General features: G+C 41.4%; 1 protein-coding gene across 3 annotated transcripts; it reads left to right on the plus strand.

Annotated features, from left to right (window-relative positions):
* Positions 1-7,252: 7,252 nt before the first annotated feature.
* spag6 (sperm associated antigen 6) lies at positions 7,253-23,560 on the plus strand. 3 transcript variants are annotated; one of them, XM_064330950.1, is made up of 11 exons: positions 7,253-7,459; positions 8,327-8,422; positions 9,626-9,792; positions 14,214-14,397; positions 16,302-16,507; positions 17,128-17,301; positions 19,494-19,646; positions 21,802-21,993; positions 22,292-22,408; positions 22,544-22,689; positions 23,106-23,560. In XM_064330950.1, the coding sequence occupies exons 1-11, from the start codon at positions 7,435-7,437 to the stop codon at positions 23,167-23,169; spliced, it is 1,524 nt and encodes a 507-aa protein (XP_064187020.1). In that variant the 5' UTR covers positions 7,253-7,434; the 3' UTR covers positions 23,170-23,560. The 3 variants fall into 3 exon arrangements, with proteins under 3 accessions (XP_064187020.1, XP_064187021.1, XP_064187022.1); XM_064330951.1 differs by lacking the exons at positions 7,253-7,459; positions 8,327-8,422; positions 9,626-9,792 and adding an exon at positions 11,288-12,498; XM_064330952.1 differs by lacking the exons at positions 7,253-7,459; positions 8,327-8,422; positions 9,626-9,792 and adding an exon at positions 13,759-13,973.
* The last annotated feature ends 677 nt before the right edge of the window (positions 23,561-24,237 follow it).

Genomic DNA, 24,237 nt, shown 5'->3' on the forward strand with positions numbered 1-24,237 from the left:
TTTGTGGAAATATAATTTATTAATTATATTAGTAAGTACTAATTATATTTGCTAGATTTTGTGACGTATTTTAATTTATAGGCCTATGTCGTCTTGAATTGACATCTCCGCTATTTTGTATACACACTCACACCTATTAGATCACCTGTGGTAAAAAAATAAATAAAAATAAAATTATACATAAATAAAATAAATAAAATATATAAAATAATCTTAGCCTCGACTTTACCTGTACCAAAATGTCCATTTTATTATAGCTAGAGTCATTGAACGTGTAATATAAAATTATATATATATATATATATATATATATATATATATAATCACCAGAATTAAGCACACTTAATTATCAATTAATGTAACCTCTATGGCTTTTATAGGCTACCGCTATCACAAACATCATGATCATGGGTCAGTTAACGCCCCTCGTGGCAATATAAGTACAGATTGTTAAAAGTCCCAGACTACTCGGAGAAAGAAAAGGATGAAACAGATTATAATTTTTTATTCTTATTTTTAACCAAGAAACACACCAAGCATAGAAGCATTCGAGAGAATTTCGGTTACTGCACCGCACGAAAAGACAGGCTATAACACCTATCGGGGCAGTCATAAAGAGAGTGAATGGAAATATCAAAATCATCACATATACCACACCTATAGCCTGCTTCAAACTCCGCTGACATGTCAGTAGCCACCGAGGAAACACATTTCCAGTTGTAACGGGAGACCAGCCACACACTCCGATTATGAAGCCATGGCGTTTTATGTGTGACTGTAAGAACATTGATGCGCAAGAATCTTGGTAACTTACCATCAAATAAGTAGTGGTAACATCCAAATCGATGAGGAAATCTGCTTCTGTTTGTTTCTGAAAACCCAAGTAAACTTCTTCAAACCAAATGACTTACTATACAGACCAATCTGGTATGTGCTTATTACAAATGCCTGTGACCAGGTGACTGTTTCTTTTCCATTCATCACTTGGAGCATGCAAAAGATAATGCTTTGTCAAGCCAGCAAGCAAATTAGCTGAACACATTTAAACACAGAACTAACTTTTAAAAAGTTGAAGAATACAATTAATTTGTTTAATTATTTTTTACTTTTTTAATAATTATAGTAACTTAATGCTAAATTATTGTGATTTCTTATAGACTGGATATGAGGAACGAATTCTCACGTTCTGTAGCCGTGCATGTTACAACAAATGCTTCCCATGTTTTATTAGACCAGATCAATCACCTGTCAGAAATGCATAAAATGCTATAAGGCTCACAGTGCTTGGGGCCATGCAATTATTCCAATCAACTGAATTAGCAGAAGCACAAAGTAGGTTACGGTCTACATTGTAATACACAGAATAGGTTCTTTAACCACATTTATGTTCTGCGTGTGGCATTAAAAATCATTATAATTGTCCTATTTCTGTCCGAAAGGAATTTGTTTGAATTAAATATCAAGTATAAAGTGAATTCCCCGGGTTTCCAGTAGCCTACCTTTGAGATCGTGGTTCTTATGCAATGCTTGTCATCTTTGAAATAAAGCTCTACTGATAAGTTCGCTAGTTTTGCGGACGGAAAGAACACATAACTTCGCCAAATTATCGTTCAGCTTACTCGTGTCTGCGCTTATAATGGAGGGAAATAATGGTACTCACTGATAATGGTACTCGTGTCTGAAATAGTGACAAAATCAATTTCAACATTTTATAGCTGTAACTATAGACACCATTCCTACACTATAAAATGTAGGCTACTGATATTTAACTCCAGTTCTGTCACGGGCAGCAGTTCTATCCGACTAGCAACAGTTGAATGTAAAAATGACAAAAATTAGTTATTTCAGAATCAATAGCCTAATCACTGTAGACTGAAAAATGGGTTTGCGGTGGAATATTTTCTAAAGTAGCCTAAATAATCAAAACATTTTAAAAAATTTAACTATGGCCTGTATTCGATCAACATCAATATATTTAACTAATACGTAAACGAGAGCAGGACACTTTTCTTCACAAACTCAGTTTGGTGAATTTATTCTAGAGCTATTGTAATCATTTGAGAACTGTCTTTTTGTGTTATTTTTGTGTAAGAGAGAATCCCCTGCGTAGTACAATGAAAACAAATAAACAACTCACGAAAAAAAACAAAGACAGACAGGATTGTTTTATTAATTGATTGATTGAGAAAAACTAGTAAGCGAATGATATTTCAGCTGTTCCCAAACGAAGGTAAAAAAATATTTTTAAGAAACATCAAAATACATAAACCTTGGTGCATTTCATTAGTAATTTAACAAAAGCACAATTATTGTATGGTATAATGATTTTGCATACTGCCAAGCCTCTTTCAGTACTTCCAAGTGGATTCAAGCCTGTTCCAGAGATAGAGGATTATTGGGAAACTCTAAAATAGACTTCAAGGGGAAAACAACAATATTGCAGAGATTCCATTAAGCTTTTTTGTAAAATCGTATGCTTGTTTGAGTACAATAGACTAATAAAATTCCACTCTGTGCAGTCTATTGAATTACAGTAATAGGACATGCAGACACGTGAGAATATTGATTAATCAAATACAATACACACAATGGATCTGGCCAAGAAAAACAGCAAGTCATTTACACAAAATAACAGACAGAAAACATCAAAATACAGGAAAATGAAAAGCATATGGGTGGATAATTTGATAACAGTTTTGTTTTTTCCATTTTCCATTGCATTAGACTGAAGACCTGCAACACTTGTGTTGTCTGTGCATGGGCACATTAAATAAAACAAAAATAGTTCATGTCATGTCAGGACATGCTTAGGCACAACATTCATTCCACAGCAGTATTGGTTGCTTGGTAAAATGATCATATTCCAAGTCAATTTTCTGAAACTGCATTGCACATGGTTACAAATCCTTCTTGCAGCCTTGGCATTGTGGCATGCTGGCTATTAAAATTCTGACCTTGGTGTCAGTTTGTGACCAGGTTTGGCATGGTCCTGCATCTTGTTGACCATGGCCACGTTTGTAACCATGACCAGCACCTTCTTACAATTTCTCAACTTGGAGTTAAACTACTAAGCTTCCCATGGTCACATGGTCACATTATCCATGTAAGAAAGGATGGTATCAAGGTATCCACACATAACTAAGTAACAGTAAATTCAACAGTGAACTCTGACAGTTACCAAATGATTACATAAGTACCCTGTCAGGTTAGCACAATCATTTGTAATTGAGCATAATAAAAACTAACATTTAAGGACTCAAGGGGGTAATTTCGTTTAGCACGTTCATTTTTGCACAGTGAAACCGTTTAGCATGTTCATTTTTTTACAATGGAACCGTGATTTGAAAAAATGACCCCAAAGAAGTTGTAAAAACTGCACACATAAATAGGTGAGTGCATTCAGCATATCTTTACTTGTACTCTGGTGTATATATATATATATATATATATATATGTGTGTGTGTGTGAGAGAGAATTATGTTTGTCAGCATGCATTTGAGACAGGCTTGTAATTTATGGGCAAGAACAGTAAATATATTATTAGATTGCTTTTATTTGTTGAGTTACATTAGCGGCTCTTATCAATAAGTTGGCTTTAAAGGCCTACCAGAACACATAACGTCAGAAATAACTCAAATAGATAAATTAGAAATATCAGTTGACTTTATATTTTCATTTAAACCGTTGTATATAACTATTCTTAATAGATTTTGATAGATGAAGTCAGGGCCTAACCCTAAATCCTTTTACTTTCAGTTCCCGGGGTATGAAGATTGGTGTAAAATGTGGTTTATCTTGTTTCGTTCAAACTGCTGGCCCTCAATTTAAACGCACAATAGCCTAGTAGCCTACTATGGGAAATGACCTTGAGTAGGCTAATGGAAATAAGTAATATTAGTTGCCTACAGTAAAGCTTCTTAACGTATTTGTGCTAAACATACAGAAAAGGACGGAATGAATTCCTCAGCTAATAGCCTTTAACTCGGCAATTAACCGTAGAAAAACCCTTAACCTTATTCCTGTGAATGGACCAACAAAATATTCTCTTATTTCGACGAGAATCCTTTCAGACTCGAACCTGTTTTTATTTCTGTGGCCTGTTTGTTGGCTATTTATTTTATTTACAGAGGGAAAACACGTTTATCTCATTGTAGTATAGCTACATCACTGCAGCTGTTTCGAGAAAGCCAAACCATTTAACATTCAAATAATAGATTTTATTGAAAAAAATAATAATACACATTACAAAATAAATCATGTTTCTCAGTCAGTTGTTTTTATTTCACACATGATTTGTCATGTTAGATAAAAGTATGCATAGCCTACAGGGTTCATAAAAAATGACATTTTGCCTATATGGTGTGTGTCGCTATAGTTTACATTTATTCTGATACCGTGCTAACATCTGGAGTTTTATTTAGCTACTTTTACAACGTTTACCGCGTATGCTACTTAATTAGGGTGTGTATGTAACATGCAGAGTTTATTTCATAAAACGAGATATTTTGTGATACCTGGGTAAAGAAATGTATAAACCGAAGACGCATTAATACTAGCCAAATCACATTTATTGCGTTGTAAGTTTCATCGCGCAGACAGGTGCTAATTCTCTTCCATCTCATTATGAGAGCAAAATTCTATTAGTGACAACGTTTCATCCCACTGAACCACAGGTGTTTCATTCATGCGCTGAGCCCAAATGTTAAAATTCTCTCGTCAGGGCGCACTTAATACATAATTTAATGCTTAAACGTGCCTGTAATAGGGATAGAGAAAAGCAAGAGCTTCACCTTTGTTTCCAATTATCATTAGTATTCCTTATGGCTATTAATTTGCAACGAGTTACTAAAAGCACGGTTTCACTGTACTCAGAGCCCTCGATAGATAGTTGCGTCAATGCAGGTCCAAAACGCTAGGCGGTCACGTGGCTCTCGTAGGCTTCAGTGCAGTGGTCTCCAACCCTGGTCCTGGAGAGCTACAGATTCTGCTGGTTTTCATAGTGACTCTGCACTTCATGAATCAAATAGAAAAGTTAATTACACAGGTAACTCAACTCATCTGGTGTCTTGGGTCTCAATTAAGGTGAAAACAAAAACCAGCAGACCCTGTAGCTCTCCAGGACCAGGGTTGGAGACCACTGCTTCAGAGAGTTTAAGATCATATGTAGGCTATATACAGTTGGGTGTCAAATGAAAAAAACCAAATACCATAAAGAAACCATAAAAAAACCATAAAGAGTCTTAGTAACATGTTGGGCCACCACAAGCAGCCATAACAGCTTCAATGCCTTGGCATTCATTCTGCATGTCCCTGGAATGAAAAGAATATGAGGAATGGAACACCATTCTTCCAAGTGATATACCCTCATTTGGTGTTTTGATGATGGTGGTGGAGAGCACTAATGCGTCAGTCCAAAATCTTCCATAGGTGTTCATGATCTGGTGACCGCAAAGGCCACAGCATATGATTCACATAATTATCATACTCATCAAAACATTCAGTGACCCCTCCTGCCCTATGGATAGGGCATTGTCATCCTGGAAGAGACCACTCCCATCAGGATAGAAATGTTTCATCATAGGGTGAAGGTGATCACTCAGAATAGCTTTGTATAGATTTTCAGTGACCTTTCCCTCAAATGGTACAAGTGGACCCAACCATGCCAGGAAAATGCCCCCCAACAGGGCCACCCGACCCTCTCACTGTAGGGGTCAAGCATTCAGGCCTGCAGTGTTGTCTAGGTGTACGCCAAACATGCACTCACCCACGTGTCTAGAATATGTGAAGGATGACTAATCTGACCATATCACTTTTTTCCACATCCCCGTAGACCAGTACCTATAGTTTTTGCACCACTGAACTCTCAAATGTGCATTCTTGTTTGTAATGAGGGATTCATGCACTGCAACCCTACTATAATATCCCTCTCTATGTAGTTATCGATGGACTGTTCTTGCTGACACAGTCTTATCACACCTGCATTGCCATTCTCAGTCACCTGAGGAAGACTTGCTCTTCTGTTTTTCCTTACATCGCACTAATGCATGAAAATCACAGTCATTGAATGTGTGCTTTTGACCACAATTTCAACCCTACTCATGTCTTTCCTATTCATCTAAATGCAGATGTCACTTTAGTCATGGTTCCCGTTGAAACACTAGCCAGTTGAGCAGTCTTCGTGACTGAAGTTCCTGCCAACCGTGCACCTATAATGAACCCTCTTTCAAAGTCACTTAGATCTTTTTCTCTTACCATCTTGATCCAAAATCAAGGTCAACTGGGCCTAGGGCCTACTCAGAATTTTTATACATACCACAGAGCATGATAGGATGTTAATTGCTTAATTGTATAATGCAGTACACCTGTATGGAACCATCTGCATTCGTTTTGCTTCCCCACTCATTTATTCAAGTTTTTACTTCCCAATTTCTCACCTGTCTGTTATATCATTTTTTGACTGGCAGCACAACTGGTAATACTCAGACCCACAATTCTGTCTTTATTCCACAAAAATGACAGGTTAAGCAGGTCGTGTTTCGCTTTTGATGCGTCCTTCAGAAAAGCAACTAAAACGCCAATCGATGAACCAGAGACAAATGCGATATTTGTGTCAGATAATTTGTTATAATATATTCACGTAGAGGTATGTGGGTATGTGGGAATATGTATGGGCTCACCCATGTGGGAGAATGGATAACTCGCCACCCACCAGACTACAAATCACAAAATACAATGTTACATTTGACTATGATACCTTACCCCCCGGAAAACATGTTTAGAAGCCTTTGTCTCTAATTTAAAAACGATATGCATTAAATCACATTAAGAAAACGTAGCTAACAAGTTACAATGTACACAGATTGTCATTATTTGTTTCTAACTTTATCCTTTATCATAGCTAACGTTATCTGATCTGTTAACATTACCTAAATCGGCCAATGTAGTGGAAAATAATGAGCTAACATGCTCACATTGTTAATTCGATTCAAATGTGCTCATAACATTAAAATGCGGTTGATTTTACCTTCTTTAACTCTGAAAAGAGCATGACATACAGTTAAAAACACTTCCACTCCACGCTGCTGCAGCGATTCGAACGATTGGGACCATCCACGATCCAAGAAATTGGCCAATTCGAGCGAACAGGGTTGATAGAACTTTCTTCTAGGGCTCCCTGGCCGTATCACAAGTTCTAAGAGGACACCCAAATGAACTACATAAGAACCCATGCAGAGAATGACTCTTTCATTCACTTCCGGTTTGTTGCCAGGACAACTGCTACACCGTAGCCCAAACTATATGGTTGCTAGCTTGCGATTGAAAAAGACGCTACACTGTTTTAGGATTAGTTTGGTGACTCCTTATTTGCCTTTTCTGTTCGTCTTGTAGAATATATTGGTTAGTGGTTTGCTATCTCTGGGAAAATTCTGAATTATGAGTCAGCGGCAGGTTTTACAAGGTAAGGATGAAACACTAAAAAGTACATTTTACAAATGTAAAGAAGGTCCCCTTGACAGAAACATTTATTTAAGTGGTTCGTAAATATTCGCGTGTTATGTTAATGCAAATTTAACGTTAGACCAAGCCGTGGCTAATGTTATGTGTTATTGTCCCCATTGTAGCCTACATGAGATTTCTGCGTTCGAAGATAACGTCAAGTTGTAGGAGATCTATTCTAGCCATCTTGCTATCGGTTTATTTTTTGTCCGATTACAGTTATTGCAAGACAGCTACATAGGTAGCATGTTATTATTATTATTATTATTATTATTATTATTATTATTATTATTATTATTATTATTATCATTATCATCAGCGGACCCTATGGATGTATCCAATGGCGTAGGTTTTGTATGAACATTGGGGGGGACACATTAAGGGGAGGGGGAGGGGGAGGGGGGGGCGGTCTGGGGGTCCTCCCCCTGGAAATTTTGAGCGTCAAACACTTCATTTCCTGCTTACTGGTGAATTTTTATGCAGCAATTTGTGCCTTTTCTGCATCAATTTATGGTGGAAATGTGTTATGTAAAGGAAAACACAAATGTACGACAAATGTACGTGTTCTAAATATTGAGCGGGACATATCCCCTGTCCCCCCCCGAAATCTACGCCTATGGATGTATCTACAATCCATAGAGTCCATAGAACAAAAGGGGGCTGAGAAAAAACAGGCTAGTTCACAATGACGCAACACATTCCAGAATCCCAAAATAAAATATATCCTTGCCAGTGTGTGTTCACTGTTTAAGACTTTCATGTATGCTATTTTATGTTCTATTTTAAATTTGGTTCATATTAAACTTATTAAACTTTTTTTTTGTTGTAGTTTTTGAACAGTATCAAAAATCCAGAACACAATTTGTGCAGTCAATTGCTGAGCTTGCAACAAGACCACAAAACATCGAGACTTTGCAAAATGCAGGTGAGTGGAAAGAACAGCTTCGTCACCCATCTAATGATTCTTTCAGCTGGGAAACTATGCAGCTGTAACCCTGAACACATGACAGTTTTCTTTGCGGCTGTTTCATTTTGAGAAGACACATGTATTCTTGCTGTTACCTGCATACCTTCACACAGTGTAAATAACTGAGAAGACCAAGGGGCAGGGGCAGAAAATAGTTTTCTCCACCTTTACCCTCTGAATCAGCTATACGCTGATTACTTTCAAAAAGACTATTGCACATTGTGCAAATAAAGATTTGAACAAATCACATTTTAGGCATGGAGCAGACATTCTTACCCAGAGCGACTTAAATAGCTTACATTCTTTATGTATAGGCCTACAATCTATTTATACAGCTAGATTTGTTTATGCATTTCAGGTTAAGGGCCTTGTTCAAGGGTACAATGGTAGTGACCCATCTGGAATTAAACCTACATCCTTGAAATAATCAGACAAATTCTCTGACCAATATACTACATTGCTGTCTCCAAACAAGAAAGATGTATATTAAATGTGCATAGGATTAGTATGTGAAATATATGGTTGTGTGCTTCCTTTAAAATGTAGCATTCATTCTCTGTGGCATTGCACGTGGTTGTGATTAACAGGATGTACCAACGGCTCTGGCAAAGTGCCACATTTCTATCTGCTGCCTCAGTGACAACAGGGAACATTTCTTCATTGTCATCAGTGTTTAATTAATGCTGGTTTCCTGCTTTATGCCCCATTTCACCCTGGCAGGAATTAAAGCGTGAACCGAATAAATTGTCATTTTAATCAATGCTTTTGTTCGAAATGCGCTTGTTTGTTTGGCATAATATTGATAATGGCTAAATGAATAACAAAAGGATGACAATAATTTATGCATGGACCTTTTTATAACTTACATGTGCATACTGACTTTGCTTTTCAACATTTTATCTCTTTAGGTCCTGTTTCAATAATTCTGTAATATCGTGAATAAAAACTCTAATAAAAGTTATTTAGTGGTCGTTTTATGAGGCCCTATGTAAAATAAACAGTCCTCTGTATTTATATTAACCTCAGGAATTAAAATAATTTAAAATTACTTGTTTGGAACAAAATGTAGGCTACTTATCACATGACTATTTTCACGTTGAATTTCCATATGTTGTTCATATTTATTTCTGAATGGAAAGCTCTTTTTTTCCTTTGACTTAGGTGTGATGTCCCTTTTGAGGCCTCTCCTGCTGGACGTGGTCCCAACCGTTCAGCAGACGGCAGCCTTGGCGCTAGGGAGGCTTGCCAACTACAATGATGACCTAGCTGAAGCAGTTGTAAAGGGAGACATTCTTCCACAGCTTGTGTACTCTTTGGCGGAACAGAACGTAAGACTCTTTTGTGTTTGGAAAAAGTCTGAAGTAGGCCTATTTTGTCTGTTTTAACCCCCTCTCACCTTCTGTTTTGCCACTTGAATTGTTCCCAGACTTTAACAACCATCACATGCTCTACGCAATCACTATGACTCACTGCACTTGTCACATGTCACATTCACACTTGTGTGCCTGTTTATTGCATTTAACACTGATTATTTATGTTAAGGAAGTGAAACCCCAAGGATGTTTTTGCCTGCAAGTCATAACAGACATTCTTTTACTTTGGGCCTTCACATATCACAGCCAAAAAGTCAACCACGCCTCATGAAAGCACACCCAGGAGAATGCACAACATTTTTATACCTCTTCCTTAACTCCTCACAATTAATTACTTTCAGAGTGGCTGCAAATGATGTACTAAACTTCTTTATTTAAGGACAGAAGTTGTCATGGAAACACTTTAAAATTAATGTCTTAACTTAAACATACATCCACTAAATATGATAAATGTTTTAACTGATTGAATGACTGCATTCAGACAAAATAATAATTCAAATGAATGCAAACACTAAGAACTGTGGGTGAGGCAACCATTTATCTCTCTGAGCCTGGCCAGCTGAGCAGTTCTACTCAGTAATGTATTTACTGGATAAATTCTGCTAGCTTGAATGCAGCTAGCTTGTAGACCGGCTGAAATGTTGCTGGACATATCCAATCATTACCCCCTGTACCCCCTCCTGGAGGTGTAATGTGAAAGACTGACACCCATACACCGCTGTCCCTCTGCTGCAGTGGTGGAAAGTGCAGGGGTCAGAATGTAAAAGTCCTGCCATGTGTTTCTTGCTTCCATCCATGAACTCAGCCAGCTGATTTCACTGATTAGTTCTTCCTCCTGGCTGAAGAATCACGCTAATTGGCAAAGCCTAGGCAAAGTGCTGGGGAGGACTTTTGAGCCACCTTGGACTGGGACAGGACCTTCAGTTTAATTGACAGTAAATTAAACATTTTTAAACTAGAGTAATTGTAATAGTTTGAGAGTTTATTTCTTTTTACAAGAAATTCATTTATTTCCCGAAATGACGGGTATAAAAAATGCAGGCACCCCTGTTTTCAGTGCTTTGTGCACCATCCCTGTGCAAGGAGAACACTACTGACTCATCATCTATAGTGTTTTATAAGCTTAGTGAACATTGTGGTATGGGGATGGCTGGTTTAAGCAGCCACACCTGCCCTGGGTCAAGCTAATTAGACCTGGCTAATTAGATAATTGGTTAGGAATTAAATAATTGGCCAGGTCTAATTAGCTTGACCCAGGGCAGGTGTGGCTGCTTAAACCGGCCATCCCCATACCACAAACATAATTGGGGGAATCTTGGGGGTTTGTTTAAAAGCTTAAGCCTTCTTTAAAAAGCTTTCTTTGAGCAATTATACTAGGATATAATAATGACTTCTCAAATTTATTATTATTTTTTTTTTTACAATTGAGCTCATTACTTGTGCAGTTTGTTAGCCTTTTTTGCTGGATGGGGCAATTTTAGAGGGCACTATACACTGCAATATCTAAAAGCAGCAGTAATTTTACATTTGCCCATAAATTGTGAGGTTTTGCAATATCTATTTTATTTCAATATATTTTCAGGATATGCGATTACAGCTATCGATTATGAACAGCGGGTACAAACAAAAATATATTTCAATGTTCTTTGCCAGTAACCCTAAATTGAGGCAGTGAGGCAAACATAAATGAGGCAAACAAAATATTAAAGAGTTTGCGTGATGATGTCAATTTAATTTTCCTCTAACGGCTGTTATGCAGCTGAGGGAGCCCTGTTCCCTCACCCAATGCAGTTGGTCAGAAGCCTGCTTTACTTTCTGATCAAGAAAGCAACCACAGAACACAGACATTGTGGCAGGAAATATTTTTCAGCTTTGATTACACTTCTCTTACCTACAAAAAAGTCATTAATCTTCCTCAATGTCCCTGGACACCAGCTTGTAATTCATAAGCAGAATTTCCTGGCACTAGCAGAGGCTGCACTAACACACTCGGTGAATTTAGTTCACCCAGAATCCTCTCTGGCTTTTACCTTAACTTCCTGTGAAAACAGCCAAATGTACAAGCTGTTGCCTTTTTGTTTGCTGTGAAAGAATTTGCTCTGTGGATCTAGGGCTCATGTTAGCAACATTCATAATATTCATCACCTGTCAATATTTAGTCTGCCTTGTATTATATTTCTTGTGGAAGGCTTGCCTTCTGCAAAGTGTTATGAGTTTGTCTCTCTTTAAATAGTTTTTTGGCTCAGTCTTTAACTTGCTCTTGGGCTTCATACATGTGTTTAACAACTGCTGCGAATCCAGTAGACTTGTAGGCACGGTCATAGACCATCTGGGGACTAGCAGCCTGCAGATCAAATGGTTTTCGAGCCATTGGACATGAGCAAGCCTGACACCAAATCCATGTGAAAGAGAGGGCTGCTTAGTTCCCTGTGCCCTGGAAACCTCTCGAGGCCTACACCTGGACTCAGTGAAGCATGCAGGGAAACGCTGTGTTCACCCTCATTCATCGCTGCTGCTGGGATTCTGGGTCTGGCCCCCTGAATAGGAATGTTTTATAGTCGTCTACGACTGAAACACTCAACATTCTTAAGAACACACTTCACACAAGTGGGAACTTTTTCGGTCGTTGGCATTTGCCCGGTCTGGGGAATTTTTGGTCAGGTACGCAGCTAGTTTGATCTGTCTGGGTTTAGGTTCTTGTCTGTGGACACTGTGTTTGTACTGCATCTGAGCTCAGTGAAATTTATGCCTCAGAGAGTTCTGTCATTCCATGGAGAATTTTCTTACGAGTTTCTGTCAGTCTAACTGTTGCTGTCCAAGAGAGCGTAGCATGTTTAATTTTCTCCATGGGTGCTGAATGGGAGCAGTTCACTGCTCTGAAATATAGGGCACAGTGGATTAATACACTTAAAGATCAAATTCAGTTTAGAATTTCACTAGCCTTTTGCTAGCAGTTATATTTTTGTTGTTATCTAAGGAGAATCAGCTAACTGCCTTCTTTAGGCATTCACTCCATCAATCTTAAAGGACCCTCACATGTTTGAAAGATGTCTCCTGTATCATTTCATGCTCATTTCAATTTTTGTGAAGGGACTTGAGTCCATAAATGCCGCAGTAATTATATATGGTGAGCTAGCATGGGGAAGCTGGTGTATATAGGGGAACAATTCAGATGATACCACCTGCTGTTTATTGAATTAGTCTGTATTTAACCTTATCTATGGACTTGAGTTGCTCTCTGTTATGCCTGGGAATTTGAAGTACATACAGCTTCTTATATGGTTTGTTGTTTGTTATGTAGTTTCCATGCAACAAGCAAATGGAAAATGAAAGAATTTGAACTATCACAGAAAGTATTTATCAGTATTATATATACAGTATACTACATATATAACATAACCATTATAATGGTTGTATGATAGCTATGATATTTCATATTCACATGTATTGAAATATATTACATGTAATTATGAGCTTTCCATATTACCATTCCCATTGATTAATGCCTGAAACAAAAATATATGAACATATTAAGCAACATACATATACAATCCGCAAACTTCAGATTTAGAATTCAAGTTTGATTACCTTGAAAGTTTAGTCTGTGGTTCCCTGTAACACTGTAAGGTGGCTGTAGTGCACAAACGGTGCTTGCAGACCGTGTTCTCATTTTACCCGAAGAGCAGCTGGACTGTGCCCTTAACCTTGAGGGCGCTCTCCCACGCCTCCCCGCGTTAGACGCCCAGGTCGGGGAGGCTCAGAGCTGGAACGGCTGGAGAGAGTCAGGTTATGAAGTCACACGTCACGGCCCATCTGGCCGGCTGAGGCCTTGACCGTGTGCCAGTGCGAGCTGGCCCAGGCGTTCCTCTGCATCGCGAGGGAGGGCTGAGAAACGGCCTCAGCCCACTCGAGACGGCCGGCGTAGAGACAGTGACCGGCCTGACGTTCGCTCGCCGCCCTCCTGTGATTTAGTTTATTTGACGTGGGAAGCCTCCCTCATGGACCGATGTTGAAAACGGTTTGCTTTCAAGAAAACGATGGGAAAGTGATTTTAAATAGTTCAGTTAATTTGACTTGTGGTGTAATTTTTTTTCCCCCTTGTGGCAATTCTTTGAACCAAGATGTCATCCTCTGGCGTGAGTTATTTGATGATGATTTTGTAATGCTCTTGCCGTTAATCTTTGAAGTGTAATAATATCATGTTGTTTTCGTCTGATGGGAAATCTTCTATTTCAGCTTTCAAAGCAATTGGTAATGCCGAAGACAAAAGTGATGATGAAGCTGTGTGTGTGTGTGTGTGTATGTGCGTGTGTGTGTGTGTGTGTGTATGTGTGTGTGTGTGTGCGTCTCTGTCCACATTCTTCTCTGCTGTACAGCGGTTCTACAAGAAGGCAGCGGCGTTTGTGCTGAGGGCGGTGGCCAAGCACTCTCCAGAGCTGGCGCAGGCTGTGGTGGACTGCGGCGCGTTGGACGCTTTGGTCATCTCTCTGGAGGAGTTTGACCCTGGGGTCAAGGAGGCTGCGGCCTGGGCGCTAGGCTACATCGCCCGCCACAATGGAGGTCAGACTGAAATGAGCTCACTGAAATGCCTGTGGGCATCGGATTTTAGTTCCACTAGAGAATGAGACGATAAACCTGGGGAGAACCTTTCGTTTAGCACACTATAGTCATGAGGAAAATATTCATTCAGGCCTTTTATTCTGATGCATTTCCATAGCACACAAATTAAGTTTAGCCTACGCTATCACACTGCAATGTGTGCAGCCCCATGCACAAATGACTTCCATTAATTAAGTAACTAAGTATTTAAGTATATTACTAACACAGCTAATATTGTCTATTAACTGCTGTGTATATCACACACTATGCAACAAGTACAACACAGTTACAGAACAGTCAGAATGACTTTAAATAAACACTGTTAAATAAATAATATAATAATATAGCCTAACCTGTATAATCTATAAAAGCAACATCAGAATTAATTAAAGCGTGGGGAGAGAGTGGCACAGTCTGCAGGGCAGCTGTTTGTCAACCCGTGTATCAATTCTTCTCCCTCTGAGGCCTGGGGTTTGATTCCCCACCATGGTGGTGTCCGTTCTGTGAGCCCATCTCAATCTGTGTCTGTAACTCTGTCTGCTTTCCCCCTGTCTGAATGCAGAGAAAAATGCCTAGTGAGGGCAGGCTGTCCTTTACTTAAAAGGCATGCTTTGCATAAGAGAATTTTCAAAACAGCCAAGGTTAAATGTCATGAATACTATTGATATTATGAATAATTATGAATTATTATTGCATTATAATTGTTATACTATTATGTCTGATATGCTGTTTTTGTGAGCAGATGCAGGAAACCAAAAGTGCAAACCCCAGCCACCTTTTGAACTGAAACCTTATAGTAGCAATGGTAAACTATAGCAGTGTAACAGAAACGAGTCAATTAGTTGCATAGCATATTTAAGTGGATTTGACATGGATAGCCTTTGTTTACAGTTGATGTGGTTGCAGTGATTGAATAAAATGTCAGTCACAGAATCACTGAGAAATAAGATGAAAAACATTAAAGCTTTTGTGGGTTATTTCCCTTTTGAATGCAGCTATCAAAGTCCAGCACATTGGGGAAGGCTTGGTCTCACGTTTCCAGTGAAAATATTTGGCTTAATTCTGTATGACTGCACGCAGACTTGTGTCAGGGACGTTCTATTCTTGCCTTTCCTTTTCCTTCTGCTTTTTCAGTTTTGATTAGAATTCTTTCCGTGTTGCTCTCTCCCAGCTGGTGACACGCGACAGCAGTGGCACCAAAAATTGGGCCTTGCTGAAACCTCTCCCCCCGGTCTCCCTCATTGTCGAAATCTCATTATGCATCTTAATGAGAGGGAATCCGTCAGATGGGCCGGGGACTGCGGTTATTAGTGCGAACGCTCTACCCTCCGTGGGCCCTGAGGCGGCCCCTGGACCGAACGCACTCGTACCACGAATACAGACGCGCAGGAGCAGAAGCGTACACACGCGCTCACCATCATGCGCAGCGCACGTACGCGGAGGAAACTCTCACACGCGGACACACATCGCACGAACACCCGTACGCACACAGCTCTCACACGCGGACACACAGCGCACGACCGGTCCGCGCCTGTGTGTGCGCATGCTAATGGGCCCCAGCCACTGACCTGTGTCCCTGACTGATCCCCAGCGCGGCCGCGCAGCCTCGCTGAGGCTGATTTGAAATGCAGATGCAGGCTACGGGAAGCTAACTCCCCCTCCCCAGACCCTCTACCCTCGCACACTCTGCTTTTTTTCACCCTCATCCATTCAATCTCTCTGACTCCTTTTTTCATCCTCCTGGCCTGCTCCTCCGTGTGTCAGGCTGAGGGATGGGTCCTCCCCCTGGGGGGTGGGGGTGGAGGAGCACACTTCCCAGGCTAAGCCTAGGGTCCTAACCCCCCCGCCCCCCCCACGCTCCGCAGAGCTGTCCCAGGCGGTGGTGGACGCAGGGGCCGTGCCCCTCCTGGTGCTGTGCGTCCAGGAGCCGGAGGTGGCCCTGAAGAGGATCGCCGCCTCCAGCCTCAGCGACATCGCCAAGCACTCCCCGGAGCTGGCGCAGACCGTGGTGGACGCTGGCGCCATCGCCCACCTGGCGCAGATGATCCTCAACCCGGACGCCAAGCTGAAAGTAAGGAGGCCGGAGGTGGCGCCCAGAGCGTCTGCCCCTGAGCATGCCCGGTTCTGCAGCCCGCTGTCTTAACAGCTCATCATTAATATCACTATTAACCAACCACAAGCAATCATGACATCACATGACAAACTGATATGTTCAAGCACGGATATTGCTCTTTGTTAGTGAGATGGTGTGCACAGATTCACAACCGCATATGCATTTACAGTAGAACATTTATAAAAAGCATCTGCATAAACAAGCAGTCTATCCCAACCTCTAAATCAGTGGTGACCAACCCTGTTCCTGGAGATCGAGTGTCCTGTAGGTTTTCATTTTGACTTTAATTTGGCACACCTGACTCTACTAATTAGCAGCTCAACAAGATCTCTAGCTGTTGAATGAGAGTTAAGATTGTAGTGAAAACCTACAGGATGGTAGATCTCCAGGAACTGGGTTGGTTTCCACTGCTGTAAATATAATATTATTATCAATAGAGAAGGCCCAACATAGAGAGCAGCAATGCAGCTAACCTGAATCCCTCAGGATTACTGAAATAAGCCGTCGCCGTGTAGAACAAGTGATTGCTCTGCCTGTCGGGTAAGTAGCAAGTTTCCTGTCCCCTCTCGAACCCGCAGCGGCAGGTGTTCTCGGCCCTGGGCCAGATCGCCAAGCACTCGGTGGACCTGGCGGAGATGGTGGTGGAGGCGGAGATCTTCCCGGCGGTGCTGGGCTGCCTGAAGGACCCGGACGAGTACGTGCGGAAGAACGTGGCCACGCTGATGCGCGAGATCACCAAGCACACGCCCGAGGTACGTCGCCCGTCATTGGCCGGCTGCCGCCTGCGGCTCGGCCTAAAGAATGGTCGCGTGTGGGCAAAAAAAACAAAAGAAAAAAACAAAAAAGGCTTGTCGCCTTGTCTTGTGATTGACAGGTCCAATGTCACGCCTTCTACTTTTTTTAGTAACTTCTCACTGGAGAAGAGAAGAGCTGATTGGCAATTCCCCGCTAATTAGCTAGACCACCCATGGTGGTGCTCTAGATTTAGGTCAGTGGAAACCGGTGAAAGAATAACACCATCCTCTAGAGGAGGCATCTGGTTCAGTGCTTTTGCTTCATTTTTCCTAAGCAATTTAAGATTTCATCTTTTATGAATGTACTTTCTTTTCATCTGAACATCGCACATCACTTCCTGCTTTTAACACTGGTCCGGCCCATTTCCTTTCACGCTGTAAGCTTCTGTTTGTTTGTCGCATTGTCATGGCCAGGTAACAGAAGACACGGTTCAAAAGCGCTTGATAAATGTGTGCTTATAGGGCAGGGAGGAGGAGGATTGACTTCCATTGTTCATGGTGTGTGTTTAAAGAGTACACATGACCTGTCCTTAAACTGTAGCTCAGTCACCAGAGCGCTGAGCCACTCTACAGTGCCCATACTACAGAGAGGGCTGTCTCTGGGCATCCAGCCGCTCTATGCCCCCATGTTGAAAAATGAAAGCCCTTCTAACGAAGTGCGCCCTACAGCATTTGTTCATTTGAGCCAGTTTTGACATTGTTGCCTCCTTTCCCTGTTGAGGAAAATGTTAGTTATTGCTTTTTTGAATTAATGTTCTGGACAGACATCAGGTCCAGGTTGTGAAAATATAACAGGACAGTCCTGATGAGCAGTGGGCTGGTTTCTCAAGGAGGACGTCTTTTTAATTTGTGAAAGTAATTTTGTACATTTCATAATTATTTCAGTTGTGTTTTTCCTTTCTGAACTAAATTTATTCACGGTCAAGGGAAAGAGTGTTACAGCAGTAGTACTGGACTAGACCTGGCACAGCTGACTAAAAGTATATGAGAGATAAGCTACACAATGACTGTGGTCTATTGTCCTCTCCCTTTGAGAGAGTTAATTCTCACTATTGATGTGCTCTGTAGGCACATTGTTTCACTCTTAAAAGACCCTTTTCAGCTATTTATCTGCACTCTGCTACCTCCTGTTTTAATAACCTGAAAAAGCTACAGACTTGCACAATATTATCTATGTCTGCATCTAATTGCACTAATTATCTTCATTCACCAAGGTAAAATCCAACGCTGCATTTTAATTGGAATTAGATTTAGTATTAGAATTACATATTTTCATCATACACACATATATATATAGGCGATATATATATGAATATATCGAGTAGGAGTGGAGAAGCAAAACGAATGGAGATGCTTCCATACAGGTGTAGCCTACTGCATGATACAATTAAGCAATTAGCATCCTATCATGCTCTGTGGCATGTATAAAAGTTCTGAGCAGGCCTAGTTTACCTCAATTTTGGATCAAGATGGCAATAGGAAAATATCTAAGTGACTTGATAGAGGGTTCATTATTGGGGCATGGATGGCGGGAGCTTCAGTCACAAAGACTGCTCAACTGGCTAGTGTTTCAACGGGAACCATGACTAAAGTGACATCTGCATTTAGATCTATAGGAAAGACATCAGTAAATTGGGTTGGAAAGTGTGGTCGAAAGCACACATTCAATGGCCATAATGCTCATGCATTAGTGTGAGAAGGAAAAACAGAGGAGCAACTGTTCCTCAAGTGACAGTCAAAAGACATGCAGGTAGGCTAATTGGAGACTCTAAATTTCCCATAGGTATGTGTGTGTGAGTGAATGGTGTGTGATAGATTGGCAACCTGTCCAGGGTGTATTCCTGCCTCTCGCCCAGTGCATGCTGGGATAGGCTCCAGCACCCTGACCAGGATAAGTGGGTGTAGATAATGGATGGATGGATAACTGACATTATTTTTTAGTCTCAAAGGTTGTCTTTATTATTATTATTGCTGTTGTTGAATAATATCAACTATATGCTCAATATTGAATTGCACTTTAACTGTGTTGTTATACAGTACACTTGTACCATTTTATTAGATTTTAACCTTGTCCGTTTGGTGTCCTTGTTTCTGCTTTTTTTCTCTGGGCTCGTGTGTCTGTGTGTGTTGCGTCTGTGTGTCCCGTGCAGCTGTCCCAGCTGATTGTGAACGCGGGCGGCGTCGCCGCGGTGATAGACTACGTCGGGGACTGCCGGGGCCACGTGCGGCTGCCGGGGATCATGATGCTGGGCTACGTGGCGGCGCACTCCGAGAACCTGGCCATGGCCGTCATCGTGTCCAAGGTCTGCCTAGCGGCTCCCTCTTCCCCGTTTCCTGCACGTGACTGTACATGCACGCACGCACACACACACACACACGCATGCACACTCACACACACACAAAAACACACTCACACAGACACGCACGCACACTCACACCTCCGTGGTCTGTGTACTGGCACTTGTTCGAGAACAGTAATTCTGTCAAACCAGTGTGGACTGTTCTGTAGGAACTAAACAGTGATAAACGTGCTCTCGAGCCTTGTAACCTTGTTTCAGTACAGCAGTTGGAATTATAAGTACTTGAGGGGTAGTTTAGTTTGGGGCTGTTTTTCCAAGTCTGAAGTTTACTTTGTTGGATAATATTGGGCTGGACATCTGGACTACGTCTGAGGTGTCTGCTCTGCCTGGCACAGTTCAAGCTTAAAGGGATAGCTCACTTTCTGGCAGTACAAGCAGCTTTGGAATTACGTGAATGAATTTTTTCTCACTCCAGAGCACGTACCCCCGAATGGCCTTATACCTTCCATTGTAAAACTGGCAGGTCAACAGATACCTCTCTAAATATCTAAAATATCCTTCACTGTCAAAACACTTTCTGGGTCAACTGAAAGCATGCACTAAAGGTGAAATAATATCAGAAAACACCGGAAAGTGAACTACCCCTTTAATGTTTTGTTTGAAATCCTCTGAGCTGGGACTGTGGGTTTGTAAAAGATTCAGGTCAGATTCAGGTCAATTGCAGTGTGTTTAGCTGGAGTTGAAACGTCAGGTTTAAACCCCTAAACCACAGAACTGCATTACAGCTGGAACAACTATCCACAGATTGCATTACACCTGGAACAGCTATGCAAATCTGTGAAATAACGATTAGCTGTTCCAGTTGTAATGCAGTTCTGTGGTCTATGGGTTTAAACCTGAGCTAAGCACATTGCAGTTGGCCCAATGAGTCTTCACAAGTATAGATATTCAGAATATGTGGAGTCTAGTCTATCCAGTCTGTAATCAAGCAAGTATATATGTAAGAACCATGAAAAAGTGGCATTTTAGCATAATGGTAAGGAAACCGGGCTTGCAACTGTGAGGTTGTAAGTTGTAGATACAGATCCAAGAGGGTGCACTGCTATTATACCCAAGAGCAATATTCTTCACTTGAATTCATTCAGTAAATATCCAGTTGTATAAATGGATTGTATGTAAAACAATTGGCTGTGAAAGTTGTTGTGGCTAAAAGCATCTGTTAATTGGCAGTAATGTCATGTAAAAACATATGGCAAGAATGCTCTTAAAAAACAAGACATTTCTAATTTGACGGGAGGCATTTTTGTAGGTTTTGTCTTTCACCGCAGAGTGAATGGAAAGTATAATTTATGAGTTTGTGTCAGTCGCTCTCAGAGCGTAATCCATCAATTCTGAAAGTGTCACATCACTGCTCCAACGCACCCTCTAACCGGAACGAAAATTCAGTCACAAAAAAAAAAACGTCGGCGAACTGTATAAGAAGTGTGTTGTGGCTCCATTTTGCAAATTTCCACTGGCATTTCAGAGGAAAAGAATTTCGAAGCCTTTTTCAGTGGACATCTGTTACCACTCTTTCACGTGTCAACAGTGGTGATTATGGCACACAACCTTTTTTTGCACCCCTGCTTTAATTTTGAGGTTTCGTAGCCAGTGTTTGGCCCCGTGAAAAAAGATTTAGTACTGCTATCAAAGTTGCAATATGTGGTTCCTTTGAACGGTTTCCAATCGGCATTAGTCACACTAATAAATTTATAAGGCTTAAGGGTTACAGACTGTTCAGATTAAATTAAAAATCTATTTTCTCTGTCTTCTCTGTTTTGTTTTCCTCTGCTGTTTCCCTTGTGTGCCCCTCGCCTATGTGCATTACCTCTGACTTCTGTCACTGGCGTTTTGTTGCTGTCTCTACCAAACCCTGATTTTCCCTCTCTCTCCTGCTGTCCTTTTCTGTTACGTCCTCATTTTTTACACCCCCCCCCCCCCACTACTACGCCTCCTCTGCCCCCTCCCATTTCCTTCCCTCCCTGTCTCATTCATTTTCTCCCCACTGCTTCACCTTGTCCGTTTCTACCCCCCCCCCCGTCATTGCTCCACTCTCTCTCCTTCTCTCTCTCTCTCTCTCCATCTCTCTCTCTCTCCCCCTTTCTCTCTCCTCCCCTAGGGCGTGCCCCAGTTGGCGATCTGCCTGGTGGAGGAGCAGGAGGAGCACATCAAGTCTGCCACGGCCTGGGCGTTCGGGCAGATCGGGCGGCACACGCCGGAGCACGCCCGCATGGTCGCCGTGGCGAACGTCCTGCCCAAGCTGCTGGCGCTCTACATGGACACGGAGAGCTCCGAGGACCTGCAGGTCAAGGTGAGGCCCCCGGGGGCCCGGAACAGGGGCCACGGGTCAGCGCCGACGAGGCGTGGACCGCTTCAACAAACACCGCTCAGCTGCAACGCGTTAGGTGTACCGTCTTTCAAGCAATTTCCTGCTTCATTTCATCTTATTTATTCATTTCATTTATTCACAAGGAGCTTTTTTACCAGGATTTTACCTTACCTGGATGATGTTCAGCATCTGCATTCTACAGGATTTACAGTTAATAAAACAGAGGCATCCAGACGGTGACCCCACTAAGGAAGTGAATGTCTCGTTACCTCTGTCTCAGGCTAAGAAGGCGCTAAAGAGCATACTGCAGAAGTGCACTTACCTGCCGGCGCTGGAGCCATTGCTGCATGAAGCCCCCAGCAACGTCCTCAAGCACGTGGTCTGCCAGTTCAGCAAGGTGAGTGCGACGGCAGCCCCGGGGCCTACGAGCGCCGTTCCCCCCGCGGTCTCGGTGGCGGCGAAGGGCCCCTCTCTCCCTGCTGAGCCGCCTCTCCTCTCCTCTCCCCCCCGCCCCCACCCTCGGTCTCCGTAGGTGCTCCCCCACGACAGCAAGGCCCGCCGTCTGTTCGTCACCAGCGGGGGGCTGAAGAAGGTGCAGGAGATCAAAGCGGAACCCGGCACGGCGCTCAGAGAGTACATCAGCGCCATCAACAACTGCTACCCCGAGGAGATCGTCAGGTGGACAGCCTTTCATTTCTTACCACGCTGCGCGGCATTATTTAGCCGGTTCATCGACATCCTTATAAAGGGCATCTCACCGGCCTCCATTTTACATTTTGCACATGTACACTACACGTTACCGGCATGCTGGAGTGTTAGGCCTCCAGCATCATACCCACCCCCATCCTACCCTTTGTTGGAGATACACAGTGGCCATTTGCAGTAGCTCGTACTGAGAATGCAGTGGTTTGGCGTTTTTTTAAGGCATTTAAGTGTTTTTCTCATGGTGAATTTTAGTGTTCTGTCTGTCGCCGGTGGCCTTCATTTCATTACATTCTACCAATTGCTGCTTTTACCCCTCAGTGTATCTGAAGCTGTTCCTATTGTGTGTGGTCACATTACGATTGAATCAAGAGTTACCTTTCTCCTTTCAGGTACTATTCCCCAGGCTACTCAGAGACGCTGCTGGAGAGAGTGGACAAATACCAGCCAGTTTAAATATTTTAGTCTTTTTGTTCAACACTAGATCTCTTATAACTTACCTACACGTCTTGTCACTGCATTTGTAAGTTGTTGCACAATAAGCAACACATTCGTCAACTGAAATAATGCATTGTCTTGTTCTTATTGATGTGTAGATGATATTTTATTGTAGACTTGTGTTCAAGTTACCTGCTTGATATTTAAATGTCTGTTTCCCCAAAAGTATCTATCATGATAAACTTTATAATTCATCAGTGAGGCTGATATAATTATACCATAGTATCTTTTGTAGTTTTTAAATTTTATTTAAAAAAAATAAAATAAATTTTAAAAAATTATTCATATGCTAACAGTAAATTCAACGGAGTAGGATGTCTTAATTTTATGATTAAACGTGTATAGCCTATATTCTATAGTGGTTTTCATTTTTTGCTTTCCATGTGTTGATATTTCTCATATGACATTTTACATTAACGACATATTGACATGCTCCAGTCTTTCTGACATCACGAACAATTTGGGTGAACTTTGTCGGTTACTTAGCACTGAGTCTGAGACTGGAACGGCATTCTTCGAAAAATAAATACATAGCCTATTCAAATTGTTGTCTGAAAAATATTAGTCCAATTAAAAAACCGAGGTAAAAAAAATTCTCACGAAATGTGCTCTTGATTTTTTTAATATCATGAAAATGCACGAAGTGTATTAGCCCCTTGATTTAAACACCAATCAGCACAAATTTTTAATTTCTTAGTAACTCTTGCATTGCGTTAGCTGACATAAAGAACATGGATTTACCATTTGTCTGGTTTTGCTCGCAACGATTTAATCGCCTCCATATTTTATTTTTACATTTATGCATATTCGATTTTACATACAATTATATTTAATGCCTGTGGAGAACTGAATAAAAGAACCGCCACAAATTATGCATCATCGGAGAAGCACAGAATGGAGCCAGGCGCTTTGGTGCTTGTCAGGACCACTTGCATCAATGTCTAACCTAACCCACTGAAGAAAACCGATACTCAATAGCGTTATTCAATTTCGTATTTCCATATACAAACAAAGAACTATTGTTCA

Source organism: Anguilla rostrata, chromosome 4 (genome assembly GCF_018555375.3).
Source record: "Anguilla rostrata isolate EN2019 chromosome 4, ASM1855537v3, whole genome shotgun sequence".
In the NCBI taxonomy this organism is placed as follows: Eukaryota; Metazoa; Chordata; class Actinopteri; order Anguilliformes; family Anguillidae; genus Anguilla; species Anguilla rostrata.

What these genes read in the sequence shown, in the direction of transcription:
- spag6 (XM_064330950.1), top strand. Translation starts at nt 7,435, where the DNA reads ATGAGTCAGCGGCAGGTTTTACAAG. An exon ending in CATCGCCCGCCACAATGGAG is followed by an intron (nt 14,398 to 16,301) that starts GTCAGACTGAAA and finishes CACGCTCCGCAG; the next exon opens with AGCTGTCCCAGGCGGTGGTG. An exon ending in TACCCCGAGGAGATCGTCAG is followed by an intron (nt 22,690 to 23,105) that starts GTGGACAGCCTT and finishes TTCTCCTTTCAG; the next exon opens with GTACTATTCCCCAGGCTACT.